Source organism: Hyla sarda, chromosome 1 (assembly GCF_029499605.1).
Source record: "Hyla sarda isolate aHylSar1 chromosome 1, aHylSar1.hap1, whole genome shotgun sequence".
Classification (NCBI taxonomy): domain Eukaryota; kingdom Metazoa; phylum Chordata; class Amphibia; order Anura; family Hylidae; genus Hyla; species Hyla sarda.
This window is the reverse complement of record NC_079189.1, coordinates 274599288-274618794: the sequence shown is the minus strand read 5'-3', so window position 1 is coordinate 274618794 and position 19507 is coordinate 274599288. Positions and strand designations below refer to the sequence as shown.

At 48.0% G+C, this 19507-nt stretch overlaps 1 protein-coding gene across 1 annotated transcript; it reads right to left on the bottom strand.

The window, feature by feature from the left end:
• Nucleotides 1-709: 709 nt before the first annotated feature.
• LOC130368619 (cytochrome b-c1 complex subunit 10) lies at nucleotides 710-12035 on the bottom strand. The gene is made up of 3 exons (XM_056572553.1): nucleotides 11891-12035; nucleotides 11673-11806; nucleotides 710-861 (listed from the first exon to the last, which is right to left on the bottom strand). Exons 1-2 carry the CDS (start codon nucleotides 11938-11940, stop codon nucleotides 11686-11688), a joined length of 171 nt encoding a protein of 56 aa, XP_056428528.1. The 5' UTR covers nucleotides 11941-12035; the 3' UTR covers nucleotides 710-861; nucleotides 11673-11685.
• Between the last annotated feature and the right edge of the window lie 7472 nt (nucleotides 12036-19507).

Below are 19507 nucleotides of genomic sequence, written 5' to 3'. Positions count from 1 at the left end.
ATCGGCGGCGCGTAATCTTCAGTGTTCCGGTCACCGCTCCTCCGGTCCCGGCACCTACTGCTATGGTCTATAGGCCATAGCAGTAGATTGTGACACCGGGCCAGAGGAGCAGTGACCGGAACACTGTGGGGGCAGCACACAGACATACAGCCTCCAGCCATACACTGTATATGGCTGGGAGCTGTATGTCTGTGGGGGGGGGGGGGGGGGGGGGAGCTGCCTACCATTGTGGGGGAACTATACTGCCAACTATTGTGGAGGAACTGGAGGGAGCTATACTGATATAAAATATTTTACTACAGTATTTGGTTCAGAATTTTTTTCTTCTAGATTTTCCTCCTTTAAAATTGGGTGCGTCTTATATGCCGGAGCGTCTGATATGGCGAAAAATACGGTATATTTTATCTTATTATCAGACACTTCCTTTCTTTTTTATTTATCTCTATTTATTCTACATTTTTCTTCCTAGCCTAGTAGGACTGCTATTTTTCCATTTTTTTAGTCAGTATATATTTGGCACATGGGTATGTGCAATGCAGCATCCTCGGTTTAGGTCTCTTATATTTTACGTAGAGCTCCCACACTTGTACAAGATATATAATAGCTTATAGCTATCCTATTTGTATGACCAAGTTTTCTTAAACAAATATGTAAAACAGAAGATTTCATATTAATACTAAGTTTAAGAACAAACCTCATAATTATAAAGTATTAGACAAAATGGTTTTATTTAGATTATTTATAAGCAAAAATCTGTTGCACCACTATTTTTCATTGACAAAAGTAGTAGAGGGCCACACAAGTATCATGGCATCCAGATTTTACATGTTTCTTCATTTGTACGGATCAGGAAGCAGTAATCTAGAAGAAAAACAAAACACAAAACCGTAAAAAATGTTGCCAAACAGGAGCTTGTGCATGACAATTTATGACAAAATATGTCGTTCGTGACACATTTTATCAGATGAATATAATGTCAATAATGGTCTGAACTTTGCATTTGAAAGGGGTTATCCAGTGATTTTATTTTTTATTTTCTGCCCAGGCCACCACAATTAAATACACTTTAACTTTACTTCTGCTGCAACCAGTCTCACGTCCTCCAAACCCAATATTCTTTCTGCTTCTGAGGCCCGACACTTATCACTGCACGGCACAGCAGAGACAAGCTCAAAGGGACTTTTGGTTAACACCAAAAGTAAATCGTAGAGATCCCAGCTAGGTACAGAAGGTCTGGACCTGGGTCTGATTAAACTGACCCCTCTTAATCTCTTGACTAGTTTATCCTAGGCTACCCCTAGATAATTGCACTTGCACCTTAATAGTGCTACAACTAAGACCTTTTTGTAGACCCTCCTAGGAAAACGCCAAAACTAGGGGAATGCTGGGAATATCTAGGTCAAAAGGCCTATCCTGCTGCCAGAAATCAAGTCTTCGGCAGGTTCTAGAGTACACAGAAACTGTAGAAGGTTTCCCCCGATTGGATCGTGCATATGAAAGGGTCAGGAAGACCCCTTTGTTTCAGGACCCACCACTCCGGATCCATGCTATATAAGGTGGAGTCTGCCTACCTTGGGGAACCACAAGGGACCCTGATGTAGGAGATCTGACAGGGAGCATGGGAGAAGGAGCAATAGCTAGGGTCTCTAACAGAGGGAATCAGTTCCTCCTGGACAAGGCCAGAGCTACTAGAATAACTCTCCCTTTCCCTTCCCTTATCTTCCTGAGGACCGCTGGAGTAAGAGGAACAGGAGGGGGGGGGGGGGGGGGAGGCGTAAGTCAGTTTCCAATGCCAGCCCTTCCTGTTCAGAGAAAAGAACAACGGAGCTTTCGTGTCTTCTCGAGCAGCAAACAGTTCTATCTGAGGAAGACCCCAAGTCCATACTATCATGTAGAATGCAGCCTTGTTAAGTTCCCATTCCCCGGAATCCACCCTCCTCCTGCTCAAGAAGTCTGCCTGAACATGGTCTATCCCTTTTAGGTGGACTGCCAAGACAAAAAAACGTCTTCTCCACCTAGGAGAAAATCTCCCTAGAGAGACTCTGAAGAGGAGGGTGTGTTGTCCCTCCTTTCAGGAAGGAAACTGCCGCCATGTTGTTGGAGTAAGCTTTTAGTCTCCCGACAAGATGGTTCTGAAGTGACATAAGAGCCGAAGGAGAAGGGGGGATAGACTCAAAAATTCTATTTCTAACCCTTGCTGAGTTACCTGCAGAGCCCAAAGGTTCGAGGTCACAATGGCCCACTGGTCCCCAGGTATGACATACTCTACGCCTATACTTGCTGGGAAGAGTAATGCAATGGGCTCACCATCTCCTTCCTCCCTCCTCAGGGGGGGGTCCATGATCCCCTAGAACTTAGACCCATAAGTAAACAGTGACTGAGGGGGATGAGTGGGAGAACTACCATACTCACTGTTACTAACCTCTTCTGTGCTTCTGCAGGGTCGGCACAGGCAGCGTCCATGGTGTCTAGCATCTGAGCCGTATAAAACGCAGAACGGTGGCGTTCCACATATGAGCGGTGACCACCTTCTCTTTAAGGGATCCCCATATTATAACATCGCCCTGGTCCACTCAGGTGCTGGCACTTGAGCTAAGGGGCTTCAGGTGTGTTCTACCAGCACACTGCAGTATATATTGACTTCCTGTTTTAACAGGTTGCCACTGTATACTATAGCCCCTTAAGGACCAAGCCCATTTTCACATTAAGGACCAGAGCGTTTTTTGCACATCTGACCACTGTCACTTTAAGCATTAATAACTCTGGGATGCTTTTACTTTTCAGTCTGATTCAGAGAGTTTTTTAGTGACATATTCTACTTTATATAGCAATATATAGAAAATAGGAGAGGTTCCTATCTGCTAGTCACCTTGGTCCGAGCAACTCAAATGACACCTATACCCACAGTGTCGGAAAGTTAAAGTGATTAAAAGGAAAATTGAGGCTCAGGATCTTGAATACTGGATAGACATTTATTAATTGTTTCAAATATGTAATGTGCTCCGGGTCAGCGGGGACACAAAATACAATTTAATAAATTATAAAGTTACATAGATAGCATAGAATACATTATAATATAAAAATATATATACCGTATATACTCGAGTATAAGCAGAGTTTTTCAGCACGATTTTTCGTGCTGAAAACACCCCCCTCGGCTTATACTCGAGTGAACTCCCCCACCCGCAGTGGTCTTCAACCTGCGGACTTCCAGAGGTTTCAAAACTACAACTCCCAGCAAGCCAGGGCAGCCATCGGCTGTCCGGGCTTGCTGGGAGTTGTAGTTTTGAAACCTCCGGAGGTCCGCAGGTTGAAGACCACTGCGGCCTTCAACATCATCCAGCCCCCTCTCACCCCCTTTAGTTCTGAGTACTCACCTCCGCTCGGCGCTGGTCCGGTCCTGCAGGACTGTCCGGTGAGGAGGTGGTCCGGTGGCATAGTGGTTCCGGGCTGCTATCTTCACCGGGGAGGCCTCTTCTAAGCGCTTCGGGCCCGGCCTCAGAATAGTCACGTTGCCTTGACAACGACGCAGAGGTGCGTTCATTGCCAACGTACTTCTGCGTCGTTGTCAAGGCAACGCCTCTATTCCAGGCCGGAAGCGCGGAGAAGAGGCGCCCCCGGTGAAGATAGCAGCCCGGAACCACTATCCCACCGGACCACCTTCTCTCCGGACAGCCCTGCAGGACCGGACCAGCGCCGAGCGGAGGTGAGTACTCAGAACTAAAGGGGGTGAGAGGGGGCTGGATGATGTTGAAGGCCGCAGTGGTCTTCAACCTGCGGACCTCCGGAGGTTTCAAAACTACAACTCCCAGCAAGCCCGGACAGCCGATGGCTGCCCGGGCTTGCTGGGAGTTGTAGTTTTGAAACCTCTGGAGGTCCGCAGGTTGAAGACCACTGAGGGCGAATGATGAGAAGAGGATGATGAAGGGGGGGGGGGGGTGGGGATGACGACAAGGGGATGATGAAGGGGGATGTGTGGGATGATAAGGGGATGATGAAGGGGGGGATGTGCGGGATAAGGGGATGATGAAGGGGGGATGTGTGGGATGATGACAAGGGGATGATGAAGGGGGATGTGTGGGATGATGACAAGGGGATGATGAAGGGGGATGTGTGGGATGATAAGGGGATGATGAAGGGGGGATGGGTGGGATGATAAGGGGATGATGAAGGGGGGATGGGTGGGATGATAAGGGGATGATGAAGGGGGGGGATGTGTGGGATGATGACAAGGATGTTAATGACGGGTCTGGATGATGACAGGGGGGGGGGGGGATGAGGTATTTCCCACCCTAGGCTTATACTCGAGTCAATAACTTTTCCTGGGATTTTGGGTTGAAATTAGGGGTCTCGGCTTATACTCGGGTCGGCTTATACTCGAGTATATACGGTAATAAAATACAATCAATATAAAAGCCACACATCTGTGGATATTCCAGCCTGTAAGAATAAAATAGTGGTGCATGTGTCTTTTGAATAGAAACGAATATGTAAAGTGCAGAATTGTACTGTTCAATGCGCTGTTTGTAGAATGAGTGGTATCCGTTGGCAACAATGTAACAATTATTGCATGGTAACAATGTAGCAATGTCTGGTATACTAGCAGTGTTTATGAGCAAACAGTAGCAATGTTAAGTATACTTACAGTACCTGAAGAGCTGAAGGATAGATCGCCGTTTAGAGACTCGGCCGTCTCATATGGACTTCAATATAGGCTTCAATGATGGGAACTGCAGCGCTTCAATGAGCCATGAATTTTTTCCAAATTGTGTAGAATGCGCGGAGAGAATGTTCAAATTCACGGTCTTATTATGTGTGATAAGAGACTCAGCCGTCTCAGAAGTTACAGCAATAACTAAAGATCCGTTTTTTTGAGGCTGTACAGGTAATCCCCGTTGCGGTCAGAGGGTATGTGGCGTCCTAGTGGCAATGCGCATAAGTTCCTGGGGCTTAGCGGATGCCGTAAAAGCGCAATAGCTGTATTCCAATATAGAGGCTGGATATATGTGGCATTAGTAGCGGAGCTGGACGTGTTTCAAGTCCTCCATAGGACTTTTCTTCAGCAGCTTTAAGACCTCTTAAAGCTGCTGAAGAAAAGTCCTATGGAGGACTTGAAATGCGTCCAGCTCCGCTACTAACGCCACATATATCCAGCCTCTATATTGGAATACAGCTATTGCGCTTATACGGCATCCGCTAAGCCCCAGGTACTTATGCGCATTGCCGCGAAGACGCCACATACCCTCTGACCTCAACGGGGGATTACCTGTACAGCCTCAAAAAAACTGGATCTTTCATTATTGCTGTAACTTCTGAGACGGCTGAGTCTATCAGCATATGCCACACATAATAGGACCGTGAATTTGAACTTTCTCTCCGTGCATTCTACCAGATTTGGAAAAATTCACGGCTCATTGAAGCGCTGCAGCCCCCATCATTCAAGCCAACTATGACCCCTATCCATATGAGATGGCCGAGTCTCTAAGCGGCGATCTATCCTTCAGCTCTTCAGTACTGCAAGTATACTTAACATTGCTACTGTTTGTTCCTTAACACTTCTAGTATACCAGACATTGCTACATTGTTACCATGGAATAATTGTTACATTATTGCCAATGGATACCACTCATTCTACAAACAGCGCACTGAACAGTACAATTCTGTACTTTACATATTTGTTTCTATTTGAAAGACATGTGTACCACTATTTAATTTTACCCTCAGGCTCTTCCGCCCATTGTCTCTCAGAGTGGCGGTCATCTATCATCCTCCTGGTTCTCCCCAAATGTTCCCGGATCATTTTGCCACCTGGCTCCCTCACTTTCTTTCCTCAGAAACACCTACACCCATAATACACTCTGAATACACTGGACTTGATCTTCTCTAGACTTTGCTCTGTCTCTAAATTCACTAATTCTCCTTTTGAGCTCTCTGACCACAACCTTCTCTCTTTCTCTATCAGTAACTCCTATCCTCTTCCGGACACTCCAACCTTGTACACTTACAGAAACCTGCGTGCCATAAACACTAGTCAATTTATAGACATTCTACAATCTTCACTATCACCAATCTCTTCTCTCTCCTGCCCCAATCTAGCAGCCAAACATTACCATGACACCCTATAGTCTACCCTGGATCAAATGGCACCCTCCAAAACAGGAACCTCCCGACACAGACGGCAGCAACCCTGGCACACGCTAACAACCCGCTTTCTCAGGCGATGATGCTCTAGGTGTGCTGAATGTCTGTGGAGGAAAACTAAGACTTCTTCAGACTATCTGCACTATAAAATTCATGCTTAAATCCTATTACTCCGCTCTTCATCTCGCCAAACAAACATATTTTACCTCCCTCATCTCCTCTCTGTCTAACAACCCAAAACACCTTTTTGACACGTTCAACTCTCTCCTTCGGCCTAAAGTACAGACCCCAATCACTGATCTCTGTGCTTAAGACCTGGCCAAATACTTCAAAACTAAAATCGATGACATTCGTGATGAAATACTCTCCCAGTCCCCTAAAAGTTCTGATACAGTTCCCAGCCACGTCTCCTCTTCATCACTCTCAGTTTTTGAGCCTGTAATGGAGGATGAGGTTTCCAGGCTCCTCTCCTCCGCCCGCCCCACTACCTGCTCTAGTGACCCCATGCCTTCACACCTCATCCAGTCTCTCTCTCCTGCTATCAGCTGTCACCTAACTAAAATCTTTAACCTCTCCCTCTCTTCTGGGGTCTTTTCCTCCTCCTTCAAACACTATCATAACCCCACTATTGAAAAAACCATCTCTGGACCCGTCCTGTGCAGCCAACTATCGACCCGTCTCAAATCTCCCCTTTATCTCCAAACTCCTGGAACGCTTGGTCTACTCCCGCCTTATGCGCTCTCTCTCAGAGAACTCTCTCCTTGACCCATTACAGTCTGGTTTCCGCTCCCTTCACTCCACAGAAACGGCCACAGTCACCAACGATCTTCTGACGGCCAAATCAAATGGCAATTTCTCTCTACTGATTCTCTTGGACCTGTCTGCGGCTTTTGACACTGTGGATCACCAACAAGCGCTTGCTCCCGCTACAGTCTTTCTACTCAGGGAGCCTGCGCAGTGCGCCCTTGTCAGGATTCGGCAGGCTGGAGGTGGATCCTCTGTGTCAGAGAGGGATTGGCGTGGACCGTGTCGGTGGACCGGTTCTAAGTTGCTACTGGCTTTCACCAGCGCCCGCCGCAAAGCGGGATGGACTTGCAGCGGCGGTAGCAACCAGGTCGTATCCACCGGCAACGGCTCAACCTCTCTGACTGCTGAGATAGGCGCGGTACAAGGGATAGACAAGAGCAGGGTCGGGCGTAGCAGAAGGTCAGGGCAGGCAGCAAGGATCGTAGTCAGGGGCAACGGCAAGAGGTCTGGAACACAGGCTAGGAACACACAAGGAACGCTTTCACTGGCACAATGGCAACAAGATCCGGCAAGGAAGTGCAGGGGAAGTGAGGTATTATAGGGAAGTGCACAGGTGAAGACACAAATTAAAACCCATGCGCCAATCAGTGGCGCACCGGCCCTTTAAATCGCAACGACACGGCGCGCGCACGCTCTAGGGAGCAGGGCCGCATGCGCCGGGACAGCACAGACGGGGAATGAGTCTAGTAAGCGGGTCGGGATGCGCACCGCGAGCGGGCGCGTCCCGCATCGCGAATCGCATCCCGGCTGGGGACATTATCGCAGCGCACCCAGTCAGCGGGCGCTCGGCGTAACAGCCCTGAGTAGAAAGACGGCAGAAGGAGCGAGCACTCGCTGGGGGAAGTGAGCGCTTGCAAGCATTATACGCAGCGGCACGCATGTTACAAGTTAGAAGAAGTGAACGGCGCATGTGCTGGGACCTGTGTGTCAATCACACAGAGTCCCAGCGCTGAATTACAGTTGGTGGGTGTGGCTGGCGGCGGGGCATCGCGGACCTCGTGCCACGCCTATCCGACTGTCCGTGACTTTCATAAGAAGACTTTTTTAGGGTAATAAAAGCCGGAAACTATTAGGTAGAAAGGTTGTTATACAACCCACCTGCATTGCAGTAAAAGTTCATGACAGTTGCGCTTTAACAGTTTGTTTTTACCTGCATTTGGGGCCTTTAAAATGATTTATTTTTATAGATGGGAAAACCCCTCAAAAGCATTAACTATAACGAGCATAGTAAGTGTGCAGAGGTGAACTAGAGGCAAGTCCATTCAAAGGAAACTTAACGCAAGTGACGTCACACAGTCTTAGCTTTCAATTAGCTTGGCATGGCATGAATGGGGAGAGGAAAGAAAAGAGAATGCATAAAAAGAAGGGGTGGGTATCTTATTTCTAACAAAAATGAAAGGGGGGGGGGGGGGGGGGTGGGGGGGATGGCCATCCAGGACCTAAGTAAAGTAAGCCATAAGCTATATAATGGGATTCCCACCTAAAACAGGGACTTGGTAATAATGCTGCACTCTAAATTCAATGCAGTTCAAACAGCCATCAGCAACTAGAACAGGGAACAGCAAAAAGTTAAAAATATTGTCCCAACACCCGTCACACCTGCTGCCTACCAGTTGCAAGGATAAGGCTACTTTCACATGGCCGTTGTCTTCTGTCCTGCTTTTCTTCCGTCACTGCCTCCTAAACGGACCATATTACTAACAGATGCAAAAGGATGCCATTCTGTAGCATCCTTTTACATCTGTTTTTCATCCGTTAGTATGAAAAGTCAGCCACCTACAGACTCCCGCAGCTGGGACTACTACTCCCATCATGGAACAGACTTGTTTCCATGATGGGAGTGGTAGTTCCCTGGCTGCAGGAGTCTGCAGGTGACTGGAGAGGCTATATTACTGCTTGTACTACTACCCCAATCATGGAACAGAGTCTGTTCCATGTTGGGGGTAGTAGTACAGGGGCTAGGGGATTGATCACACCGGGTCTCACTTCTGAGACCCGATGCGATCAGAAATTATTAAGCAGGTATTCTTCGCTCCCCCGCAATATATGGTGTGTACTTTTACTTTACAGGGGTATTCCAGGATTTTTTTTTATTTGACTATGCTACAGGGCTGTAAAGTTAGTGCAGTTCATAATAGCTTGCAATGCGGCCAAGACCTGACTCACTAGTCAGCTGATGACAGGGAGCCTGTCTGCTTCAATGAATGGAGGGATCGCTTGGTGGGAGAGAGTTCAATCTGCAACAGCTAGAGGCACCCTGATTGAAAACCACAGGTCTTTTGAATGGATGCTGCTCATTTATGTTTCAATGGGTGGGGTGGCTCATGTGTGGGAGGGAGGAAAATGGAATTATGGGATTTGTAGGCAAAAAAAAAAAGAAGGAAATACCAGTTCACAAAAAGGTAGCCAGTGTTATGGTAATCTCACAACATAGCCATTTAGCCCCAAGACAAGCGCAGATCCTTCATAAGCATGTTCATTACTATCTGGCAGGTACGTATTAAAATCACCTTATGGTGGATAACCCCTCTAATTTTTAAATACCCCACTGAGTGGCCATTCAGGGCTCCCAGCGGGATTTCTAAAGTAAAACAGCGCAACAGGGGCCATATCTATATAGAAACGCAGCGAGGTCAACATATATAGATATGCTGGGGGGGGGGGGCTGGCTATTTGTCTGCCCAACCAAACCCCCCCCCCCTGCTGCGCTATATCTATCTATCTATATATATATTGCCCCGCAGCGCTATCAAACGTGGAACGGTATCAATACAGTGCTGCGAGGGGGGCCATGGAGGTGGTACGGTATCAATACAGCGCTGCGGGGGGGGGGCACGGTATCAATACAGCACTGCGGGGGGGGGCACGGTATCAATACAGCACTGCGGGGGGGGGGGGCACGGTATCAATACAGCACTGCGGGGGGGGGGGGGCACGGTATCAATACAGCACTGCGGGGGGGGGCACGGTATCAATACAGCACTGCGGGGGGGGGCACGGTATCAATACAGCACTGCGGGGGGGGGGGGGGGCACGGTATCAATACAGCACTGCGGGGGGTGGGGGCACGGTATCAATACAGCACTGCGGGGGGTGGGGGCACGGTATCAATACAGCACTGCGGGGGGTGGGGGCACGGTATCAATACAGCACTGCGGGGGGGGGGGGCACGGTATCAATACAGCACTGCGGGGGGGGGGGGGGCACGGTATCAATACAGCACTGCGGGGGGGGGGGCACGGTATCAATACAGCACTGCGGGGGGGGGGGGGGCACGGTATCAATACAGCACTGCGGGGGGGGGCACGGTATCAATACAGCACTGCGGGGGGGGGGGGGGGGCACGGTATCAATACAGCACTGCGGGGGGAGGGGGGGGGACCGTTTTAAAACAGCACTGCGGGGGGGGGGGGGGCACGGTATCAATACAGCACTGCGGGGGGGGGGGGGCACGGTATCAATACAGCACTGCGGGGGGGGGGGGCACGGTATCAATACAGCACTGCGGGGGGGGGGCACGGTATCAATACAGCACTGCGGGGGGGGGGGCACGGTATCAATACAGCACTGCGGGGGGGGGGGGGCACGGTATCAATACAGCACTGCGGGGGGGGGGGGGCACGGTATCAATACAGCACTGCGGGGGGGGGGGGCACGGTATCAATACAGCACTGCGGGGGGGGGGCACGGTATCAATACAGCACTGCGGGGGGGGGGGGGGCACGGTATCAATACAGCACTGCGGGGGGGGGGGGGCACGGTATCAATACAGCACTGCGGGGGGGGGGGGGCACGGTATCAATACAGCACTGCGGGGGGGGGCACGGTATCAATACAGCACTGCGGGGGGGGGGGCACGGTATCAATACAGCACTGCGGGGGGGGGGGGGGCACGGTATCAATACAGCACTGCGGGGGGGGGGGGCACGGTATCAATACAGCACTGCGGGGGGGGCACGGTATCAATACAGCACTGCGGGGGGGGGGGCACGGTATCAATACAGCACTGCGGGGGGGGGGGCACAGTATCAATACAGCACTGCGGGGGGGGCACGGTATTAACACAGCACTGCGGGGGGGCACGGTATTAACACAGCACTGCGGGGGGGGGGCACGGTATTAACACAGCACTGCGGGGGGGGGGGCACGGTATTAATACAGCACTGCGGGGGGGGGCACGGTATTAATACAGCACTGCGGGGGGGGGGGCACGGTATTAATACAGCGCTGTGGGGGGGGGCACGGTATCAATATAGCACCAGAAATCGTGTCTTGCAGGAGGGTGGGGGCTAGGCCTCAGTGAAGGGTTTACACAAAGATACGCAAGATCTGAATAGGACGTCTTTCTCTCACTCTCGGTATGTAAGTGACAGCTGAAAGAGGGAATTGCTCTATATAGCTAATGAATGATATTCAGACAAATAAATAGGTTGGTCAGAGGGAAAGGATGGGCTATGGGTTTACTTCCCAGGAGTATCCCTTTAAGGCCAAAATGGGCTTCGACATTAAGGGGCTAAAGTCAAGGGGAACCAAAAGGTGACACTATGGTTTATGTAGAAATCTGCATGGTTTCCACTCAAAAAAATCAAGACACATGAACATGCCCTAAAGCTGGCTTATAGGGGAAGGATGCCCCCAATCTTACACATGTACATGAGGGGTGTAGAAATGGCCAAGGGCACTTATGCTTCCAGCAGAGAGGTCATCCTCCAGGAACTACTTACATGTAGCCAGAAATCACTTCTCCTTCTGAAACTTTCCATTGATATAGGGCACATAATCCAGGACGAGCCTCCAGTCAGTAGCCCAGACCAGTCCCGCTGCGCCTACCGAGCCCCATGTGAAAAGCGTTGGAGCCCTGCAAGAGAAACCAATAATACGGTGACATCCTGAACCTCTGCCGTGCGGCCGCCGAGTACGAGGCACAGTAGTCGCCCCTTACCAGTTCTTGGCCAGCTGCAGGTAGCGGGGTCCCAGGACTTTAGAGATCATGGCAGACGTCCTCCCTCAATGTGACCTGGCGTTTCAGCAAGTCCAACCACCACAACACAGCGCTGAGGACCCCGCCTTAGCTGTCTAGTCCGTGCCCGTCTGTTTTTTTTTTCTTTTTCTGTGAGCGAGCGGGGTTACCTGCCGATGTTGCCATGGTATAAGCCATATGTTATTAGTTTATTTTGGATTTGTAAGGATATATGAAGTTGTAAAGACAGGCCATAAGTAGACAGCTTAAAAGCTTGGGGATCGGAAGAGCATACGACCTGGTAACTGCCGAGTTGTCAGTCATTTCCTGCCTTGAAAGTTTGGTTTCTCTTGTAATTTATAGGAGCTTGTGGAAGTAGAAATCTAACAGCTGTTCGACATCGCATTCCAATATAAGTTTTTGTGTGCCAATAGATACGCTAATATATATATATATATATATATATATATATATATATATATATATATATATATATTCTCGTGTCCCTGTAGCTATGCCATATATACTTAATAGTGAACCATTAGGCTGGGTTCAGATTGCGTTTGTGTTTATATTTTATATATAGTTTTAAACTATTTAACAGTGGTCTTCAAGCTGTGGCCTTATAGCTATTGCAAAACTACAACTCCCAGCATGCCTAGACAGCTGTTGGTTGTTCAAGCATGCTGGTAGGTGTAGTTTTACAACAGCTGAGGGGCCACAGTTTGGCGACCACTTTGTTTTTTAACAAAACTTCTCCATTAATGGATGCTGCTATATGCTATACTGTAGAATCCAATTCCCGTTGTCTTACATTGTGGAAAAAAAGGTATTACTATGCATATGTTTTTATGTGGTGTATATTAGTAGTCTGGTGAACAGTAGACCTTATTGGAGCTTGGTTATTTAACCTATGAATAATAACCTTGCTTATGTACAGGCTTCATGGTAAAAATATTACATTTAATTTGTTTGTCATCTTTATTCTGTACTTATAAATACAATATTGTATTTCATATGCATTCATATTAGTTAAAACTTTCTCATTGCGAAGCGTTAAAGTGTACCTGTCACTTAAATGACATCTGAAGTTAACTAACACTTTTCCCCTATCCCTAGGATAGGGGATCAGTGTTTGATCACGGGGGTCAGTCCACTGGGACCCCCTGCAATCCCCTGCACAGGGCCACGGCTCTCCAGTGCAGGAGGCATACCGGACGCAGTATTATGCCGCTTCTGACATGCCTCCTCCATGTAGTTCTATGGGAGAGGTGGGGATGCAGCGGTCAGACACACACCCCCCCCCCCCCCCATGATCAAACACTTATCCCCTATCCTGAGGATAGGGGATAAGTGTTAATTCACTGCAGATGTCCTTTAACCCCTTAAGGACATTTTGGCCTTAAGGACTCAGACAATTTAATTTTTACGTTTTTATTTTTTACTCCTCGCCTTCTAAAAATCATAACTCTTTTATATTTTCATCCACAGACTAGTATGAGGGCTTGTTTTTTGCACGACCAGTTGTCCTTTGTAATGACATCACTCATTATATCATAAAATGTATGCCGCAACCAAAAAATCGATCCGATCGTTCATTTAAATCGCGAACTGCCGCAGATGCCGGGATCTGTATTGATCCTGGCACCTGAGGGGTTAATGGCGGACGCCCGCGATCAGCAGCCGGGATCAGCCGCGCATGACACGGGCATCGCTCCGATGTCCGCGGTTATGCTTAGGACGTAAATGTACGTCCTGGTGCGTTAAGTACCACCTCACCAGGACGTACATTTACGTCCTGCGTCCTTAAGGGGTTAACTCCTTCAGGACATCTTTTTTTTAATTTTTTTCAATTTTTACACTTAAAGGAGTTGTCTGGTGAAAAATAACTTATCCCCTATCCAAGGATACAGGATAAGTTATAGATCGCGGGGGTCCGAGTGCTAGGACCCCCCCACCCCGTGATCTCCTGCATGGGGTGTCGGCTGGAAGGGGACGTGCCAACCCCCGCACGGAGCGCCGGCGGACTCGCCCCTCCATGTACACCATAGAGATACATGGAGGGGGTGTGCTGGCCGCGGCTTCCTGCAGGGGTCGGGCGTCAGCTTCCGGCAAACTGTCGGGGCCCCATGCAGGAGATCACGGGGGGCCCAGCACTCCGACCCCCGCGATCTATAACTTATCTCCTATCCTTGGATAGGGGATAAGTTATTTTTCACTAGACCACTCTTTAAGATTTTTCCTCCTCACCTTCTAAAAATAATAACACTTTCAATTTTCCACCTACAGACCCATATGAGGGCTTGATTTTGGTGCCACTAATTTTACTTTGTAATGACATCAATAATTTGACCACAAAATCTACTGGGGAAACAAAAACAAAAATATTTGTGGGGCAAAAGTGAAATCCCTCCCCCCCCCCCCCCACAATTTTGTAACTTTTGGGGGAATCCAATTCTACGCAGAGCACTTTTCGGTAAAAATTACACCTTATCATTATTATGTAGGTCCATAGGATTAAAATGATACCCCACTTATATAGGTTTTATTTTGTTTTTCTTTGTTTAAAAAATGTATAACTTTTTGTACGAAAATTGACATATTTAAAAATGTCCTCTTCAAACCCCTATAACTTTATTTTTCTGTATACAGGGCTATATGAGGGCTCATTTTTTGCACTGTGATCTCTAGTTTTTATCAGTTTTGTTTTGATGGGACTCCTTGATCGCATTTTATACTTTTTTTTATTGTATACAATGTGACCAAAAAATACGCAATTTTGGACTGCACGGTCAATGTATACGTCATTGACCGTGCAGTTTAATTAACGTTATATTTTTACAGTTTGGACATTTACGCATGTGGCGATACCACATATGTTTATGTTTATTTACACATATATATTTTTATGGGAAAAGGAGGGTGTTTCAAATTTCACATTTATTAACCCCTTCCCCCATAGGGGGCTATACAATGCAATCTTCTGATTGCATTCACTGTTCAATGCTATGCCATAGCGTAGCATTGATCAGTGTTATCGGTGCTGGATTGCTCCAGGCTGCTGAGGCTTCCTGGAACATTGAGTCACCAATCAGACGGTGAGGAGGCAGGTAAGGGCTGTCTTCTCAGCAGATTGGGACACTGCATTTTCACTGCGGTGGTCCCCACTATGACACGGGCCCAGCCCCTGAGCCCATGTTATGGAAGGGGACTGTTACAAGGGCATACAGGTATGCACTTTGTCCTTAAAGGGGTTCTCCGGGGCTTAGACATATTATCCCCTATCCAAAGGACGTGTGACGTCACGCTCCGCCCCTCAATGCTAGCTTACCGGGGGGGGGGCGTGATAGCTGCCACGCCCCCTCCCGTAGGCTTGCATTGAGGGGCGGAGCGTGACGTCACACGCCGCCGGCCGTGTAGTCGCCGATAATCAGACCCGGAGCGAACACTCTCCGGGGACTGATTACAATCGGGGTGCCGCGTGCAAGATCACGGGGGTCCCCAGTGGCAGGACTCCCGCGATCAGGCATCTTATCCCCTATCCTTTGGATAGGGGATAAGATGTCTAAGCACCGGAGTACCCCTTTAAGTAGTTAAAGAGAATTTGACAGCTAGTTCACCCGCACTAAACCCAGTATACTGGGTTATAGTGCAGGTGAACAGCTGAAAATGAGGGGTTACTCACTAAAATCCATTGGTTAGATGCTGTGTTCTTCTTGTAAATAGCTTTATACCTAATGCGCAACAGCACACATTAGAAGCAGGGAGCCGGCTGGCTGAGCTCCCGTGTCTCCTCCATATTCCCCCATCGGCCTTGTCCCTTCATGATTATGCTAATGAAGGCTGCAGGTGAGCGCATACAGAGCAGAGTATTCACCTGCGACCTTCATTAGAATAATAATGAAGGGGGCGGGGCCGAAGGGGGATCTGTTGGAGATATGGCAGCTCAGCCAGCTGGCTTCCTGCCTGCTATGCACGCTGGGGCGCATTAGGAATAAAACGCAGCACCTAACCAACAGATTTCAGTGAGTAATCCCTCATTTTACAGCTGTTCACCCACACTATTACCTAGTATACTGGATTTAGTGCGGGTGAACTAGCTGTCAGATTCTCTTTATAAAACTTTTGACCCATGTACTTCAGTGTTGCTTCCTTTTCAGGAAAATCCATAATTTTTCAGTGGTACACCGAAACCTTTCTATAGGTCATTGGAACTAAGTAACTGTATTTATGTGTGTGTGTGACCTCTTGTCTCACTCCCACGATGCTTTTTTGCTCATTGTCACACTAGTGCAAATCACATTAGGTGTGACAGTTGTGCAAATAAAAAAAAAACCTTTTTTGGCTGTTAAATAAAACCAGTCGTCACTGTCAGTTCACGTCACAGATGCCAGTTTTTTTTTGCCTGCAGGGCAAATTGTGTCACCCTAGTGCAAATCACATTTGGTGTGACAGTTGTGCAAATTAAAATAAAAAAAACTTTTTTGGCTGTTAAGTAAAACCAGTCGTCACTGTCAGTTCACGTCACAGTTGCCAGTTTTTTTTGCCTGCAGGGCAAATTGTGTCACCCTAGTGCAAATCACATTTGGTGTGACACTTGTGCAAATTTAACCAAAAAAAAAGACAGGCAGAGGAAGGCTACCCCGCAGGGTCCGTCGTGGTGCTGGAATTCTCTTTGGCCCTAGAATGGACAGTGTTCAGAGGCCACGTACCCTGAACCCCCAAAGTTCTGAGGACTTAGTTGACTGGTTATCACAAGACACCCAATCTACTACAGCTTCCGCTCGGAACCTTGACGCACCATCCTTCTCCTCCTCTAGCTTAGCTTCGGGCACCTCTCATGCTACCTCTTGCCTGCCTGCCGCCACCACCAACACTAGCACCACAGCAGCTTTACTTGATCCGTCAGAGGAGTTATTTACACATCAGTTTAAAGACATGAGTGATGCGTAACCATTATTGCCAGAGGATGTAGTTAACAGGAATATGTCAGGCAGCATTACACACATGGACGTACGGTGTGATGATGATGTTGTACCCGCTGCTGCTTCCTTTCTTGAGGTGTCAGATAGCGGTGAAGGTGTTGATGATGACGATGTGTCCGTGGATGCCACGTGGGTGCCCGCTAGAAGAGAAGAAGAGGGGGAAAGTTCAGATGGGGAGACAGAGGAGGAGGAGACGAGTTGGAAGCAGGGGGAGGTCGTCGCAAGGAGCTAGTGGCACAGTCAGACAGCATGCATCAGCACCTGGGGTCAGCCAGATGGGTCGCCAATCAACGCATGCTGTTGCCACCACCAGAATGCCGTCATCGCAGAGCTCAGCAGTGTGGCATTCTTTTTGTGTGTCTGCCTCTGACAACAGCGAGGCCATTTGTAACCTGTGCCAGAAGAAACTGAGTCGTGGGAAGTCCAACACCCACCTAGACACAACTGCTTTGCGAAGGCACATGATGTCACATCACAAACGCCTATGGGATCAACATGTCAGAACAAGCAGCACACAAAGTCAAAGCCGCCATCCTCCTCCTGGTCCAGCATCTTCAGCCAGGTCAACCACTGCTGCCCTCCTTGCCCCCTCTCAACCATCCGCCTTTCTGTCTCTCGCCTTGAGCAGTTCCTACTCATCTGCCCACAGTCAGGTGTCTGTCAAGGAGATGTTTGAGCGCAAGAAGACAATGTCTCAAAGTCACCCCCTAGCCTGGCGTCTGACAGCGGGCTTGTCGGAACTGCTAGCCTGCCAGCTTTTACCATACAAGCTGGTGGAGTCTGAGGCCTTTAAAAAAATTTGTAGCCATTGGGACACCGCAGTGGAAGGTACCAGGCCAAATTTTTTTTTTTGCACAAAAGGCAATCCCCCAACCTTTACTCCATTGTGCAAAAGGAAATTATGGCATGTCTGGCACACAGTGTAGGGGCAAGGGTCCATCTGACCACTGATACCTGGTCTGCAAAGCATGGTCAGGGCAGGTATATCACCTACACTGCGCATTGGGTAAACCTGGTGACGGCTGCCAAGCATGGAATGCGTGGTTCTGCAGAGGAGTTGGTGACACTGCCATGACTTGCAGGCAGGCCTGCTGCCACCTCCTCTACTACTCCTTCCTCTTCCATAACCTCCTCGGCTGAGTCCTCTTCCACTGCTGCGTCTTGCTCCACATCACCGGCAACCCCCCCAGCTCCCCAGGTGCTATTCCACCTGCCGGATATGGCAGTATCACGCCATCTTGGGGTTGACTTGCCTCAAAGCGGAGAATCACACTGCACCACCGTCCTGCATTATAGAGTCTTCTGGACTTTATGATAATTTAAACTTGAATTTTCAAGAGTACTAACCATTACACAAAGGAACGCTTGTTGAGTGTGATTTTTTAACTTACATTTTCAAAAGTAAAATACAGAGAAGGAATAACTCTGTTTCTTTATTTGATGAAAAATGTTATTCAGAAAATAATTTTTGTCTGTTTCTCCATCCTGCATTATAGAGTCTTCTGGACTCTTGGATATGTGCTTGTTCTTATATTTCAGCCATGTGTACATGCCTAATTTTTCTGGCTTCTGGTGCTGCACTTTTTCTGCTGTTGCAATTTTTCTGGCTGCTGCTTTCAACTTGATTTGATGATAAATTTTATTTTGAAAAGGATTTCTCTCTGATTTTCACCGTCCTGCATCATAGAGTCTTCTGGACTTTTGGATATGCGCTTGTTCTTATATTTCAGCCATGTGTACATGCCTAATTTTTCTGGCGTCTGGTGCTGCACTTTTTCTGCTGCTGCAATTTTTCTGGCCGCTGCTTTCATCTTGATTTGATGAAAAATTTTATTTGGAAAAGGATTTCTCTGTGATTTGCACCGTCCTGCATCATAGAGTCTTCTGGACTTTCTGATCATTTAAACTTGAATTTTCCAGAGTACTAACCATTACACCAAGGAACGCTTGTTGCGTGTGATTTTTAAACTTAAATTTTCAAAAATAATGAACTATTTCTTTATTTGCTGAAAAATTTTATTTAGAAAAGAATTTCTTTGTCTGTTTCTCCGTCCTGCATTATAGAGTCTTCTGGACTTGCGCTTGTTCTTATTTTTCAGCCATGTGTACATGCCTAATTTTTCTGGCCTCTGGTGCTGCACTTTTTATGCTGCCGCAATTTTTCTGGGCGCTTCTGCGGCTGCAACAATACCAAATTTTTGAGCCATGTGTACATGCCTAATTTTTCTGGTACTCTCTGCTGACATCTCTGTCCATTTTAGCAACCGTGCATATTAGATGTGTGGTAAGGGTAGCATGGTGGCTCAGAGGTTGGCACTGCTGACTTGCAGCGCTGGGGCCTTGGGTTCAAATCCCACTATGTGCTGCCTAAAAGGGGGGCTCTAACTATGTGCTGCCTAATATGGGGGAATCTATGTTCTGCCTAATATGGGGGAATCTATGTGCTGCCTAAAGGGGGGATCAAACTATGTGATGCCTAAAGGGGGCTAAAGCATGTTATTCCAAACCATTTAGGAATGTTAGGTGATTTATGCCCTTTATGGATTAAAACCAGACTCTGCATCAACTATGTAATTTTCCATGGGAGTTTTGCCATGGATCCCACTCCGGTACA

Bases quoted from the DNA above. Each gene is read 5' to 3' on its own strand.
- LOC130368619 (XM_056572553.1), bottom strand. From the start codon at position 11,940: ATGATCTCTAAAGTCCTGGGACCCCGCTACCTGCAGCTGGCCAAGAAC. The intron at 11,807-11,890 runs GTAAGGGGCGAC...TTTCTCTTGCAG, and splicing joins CTGCAGCTGGCCAAGAACTG to GGCTCCAACGCTTTTCACAT.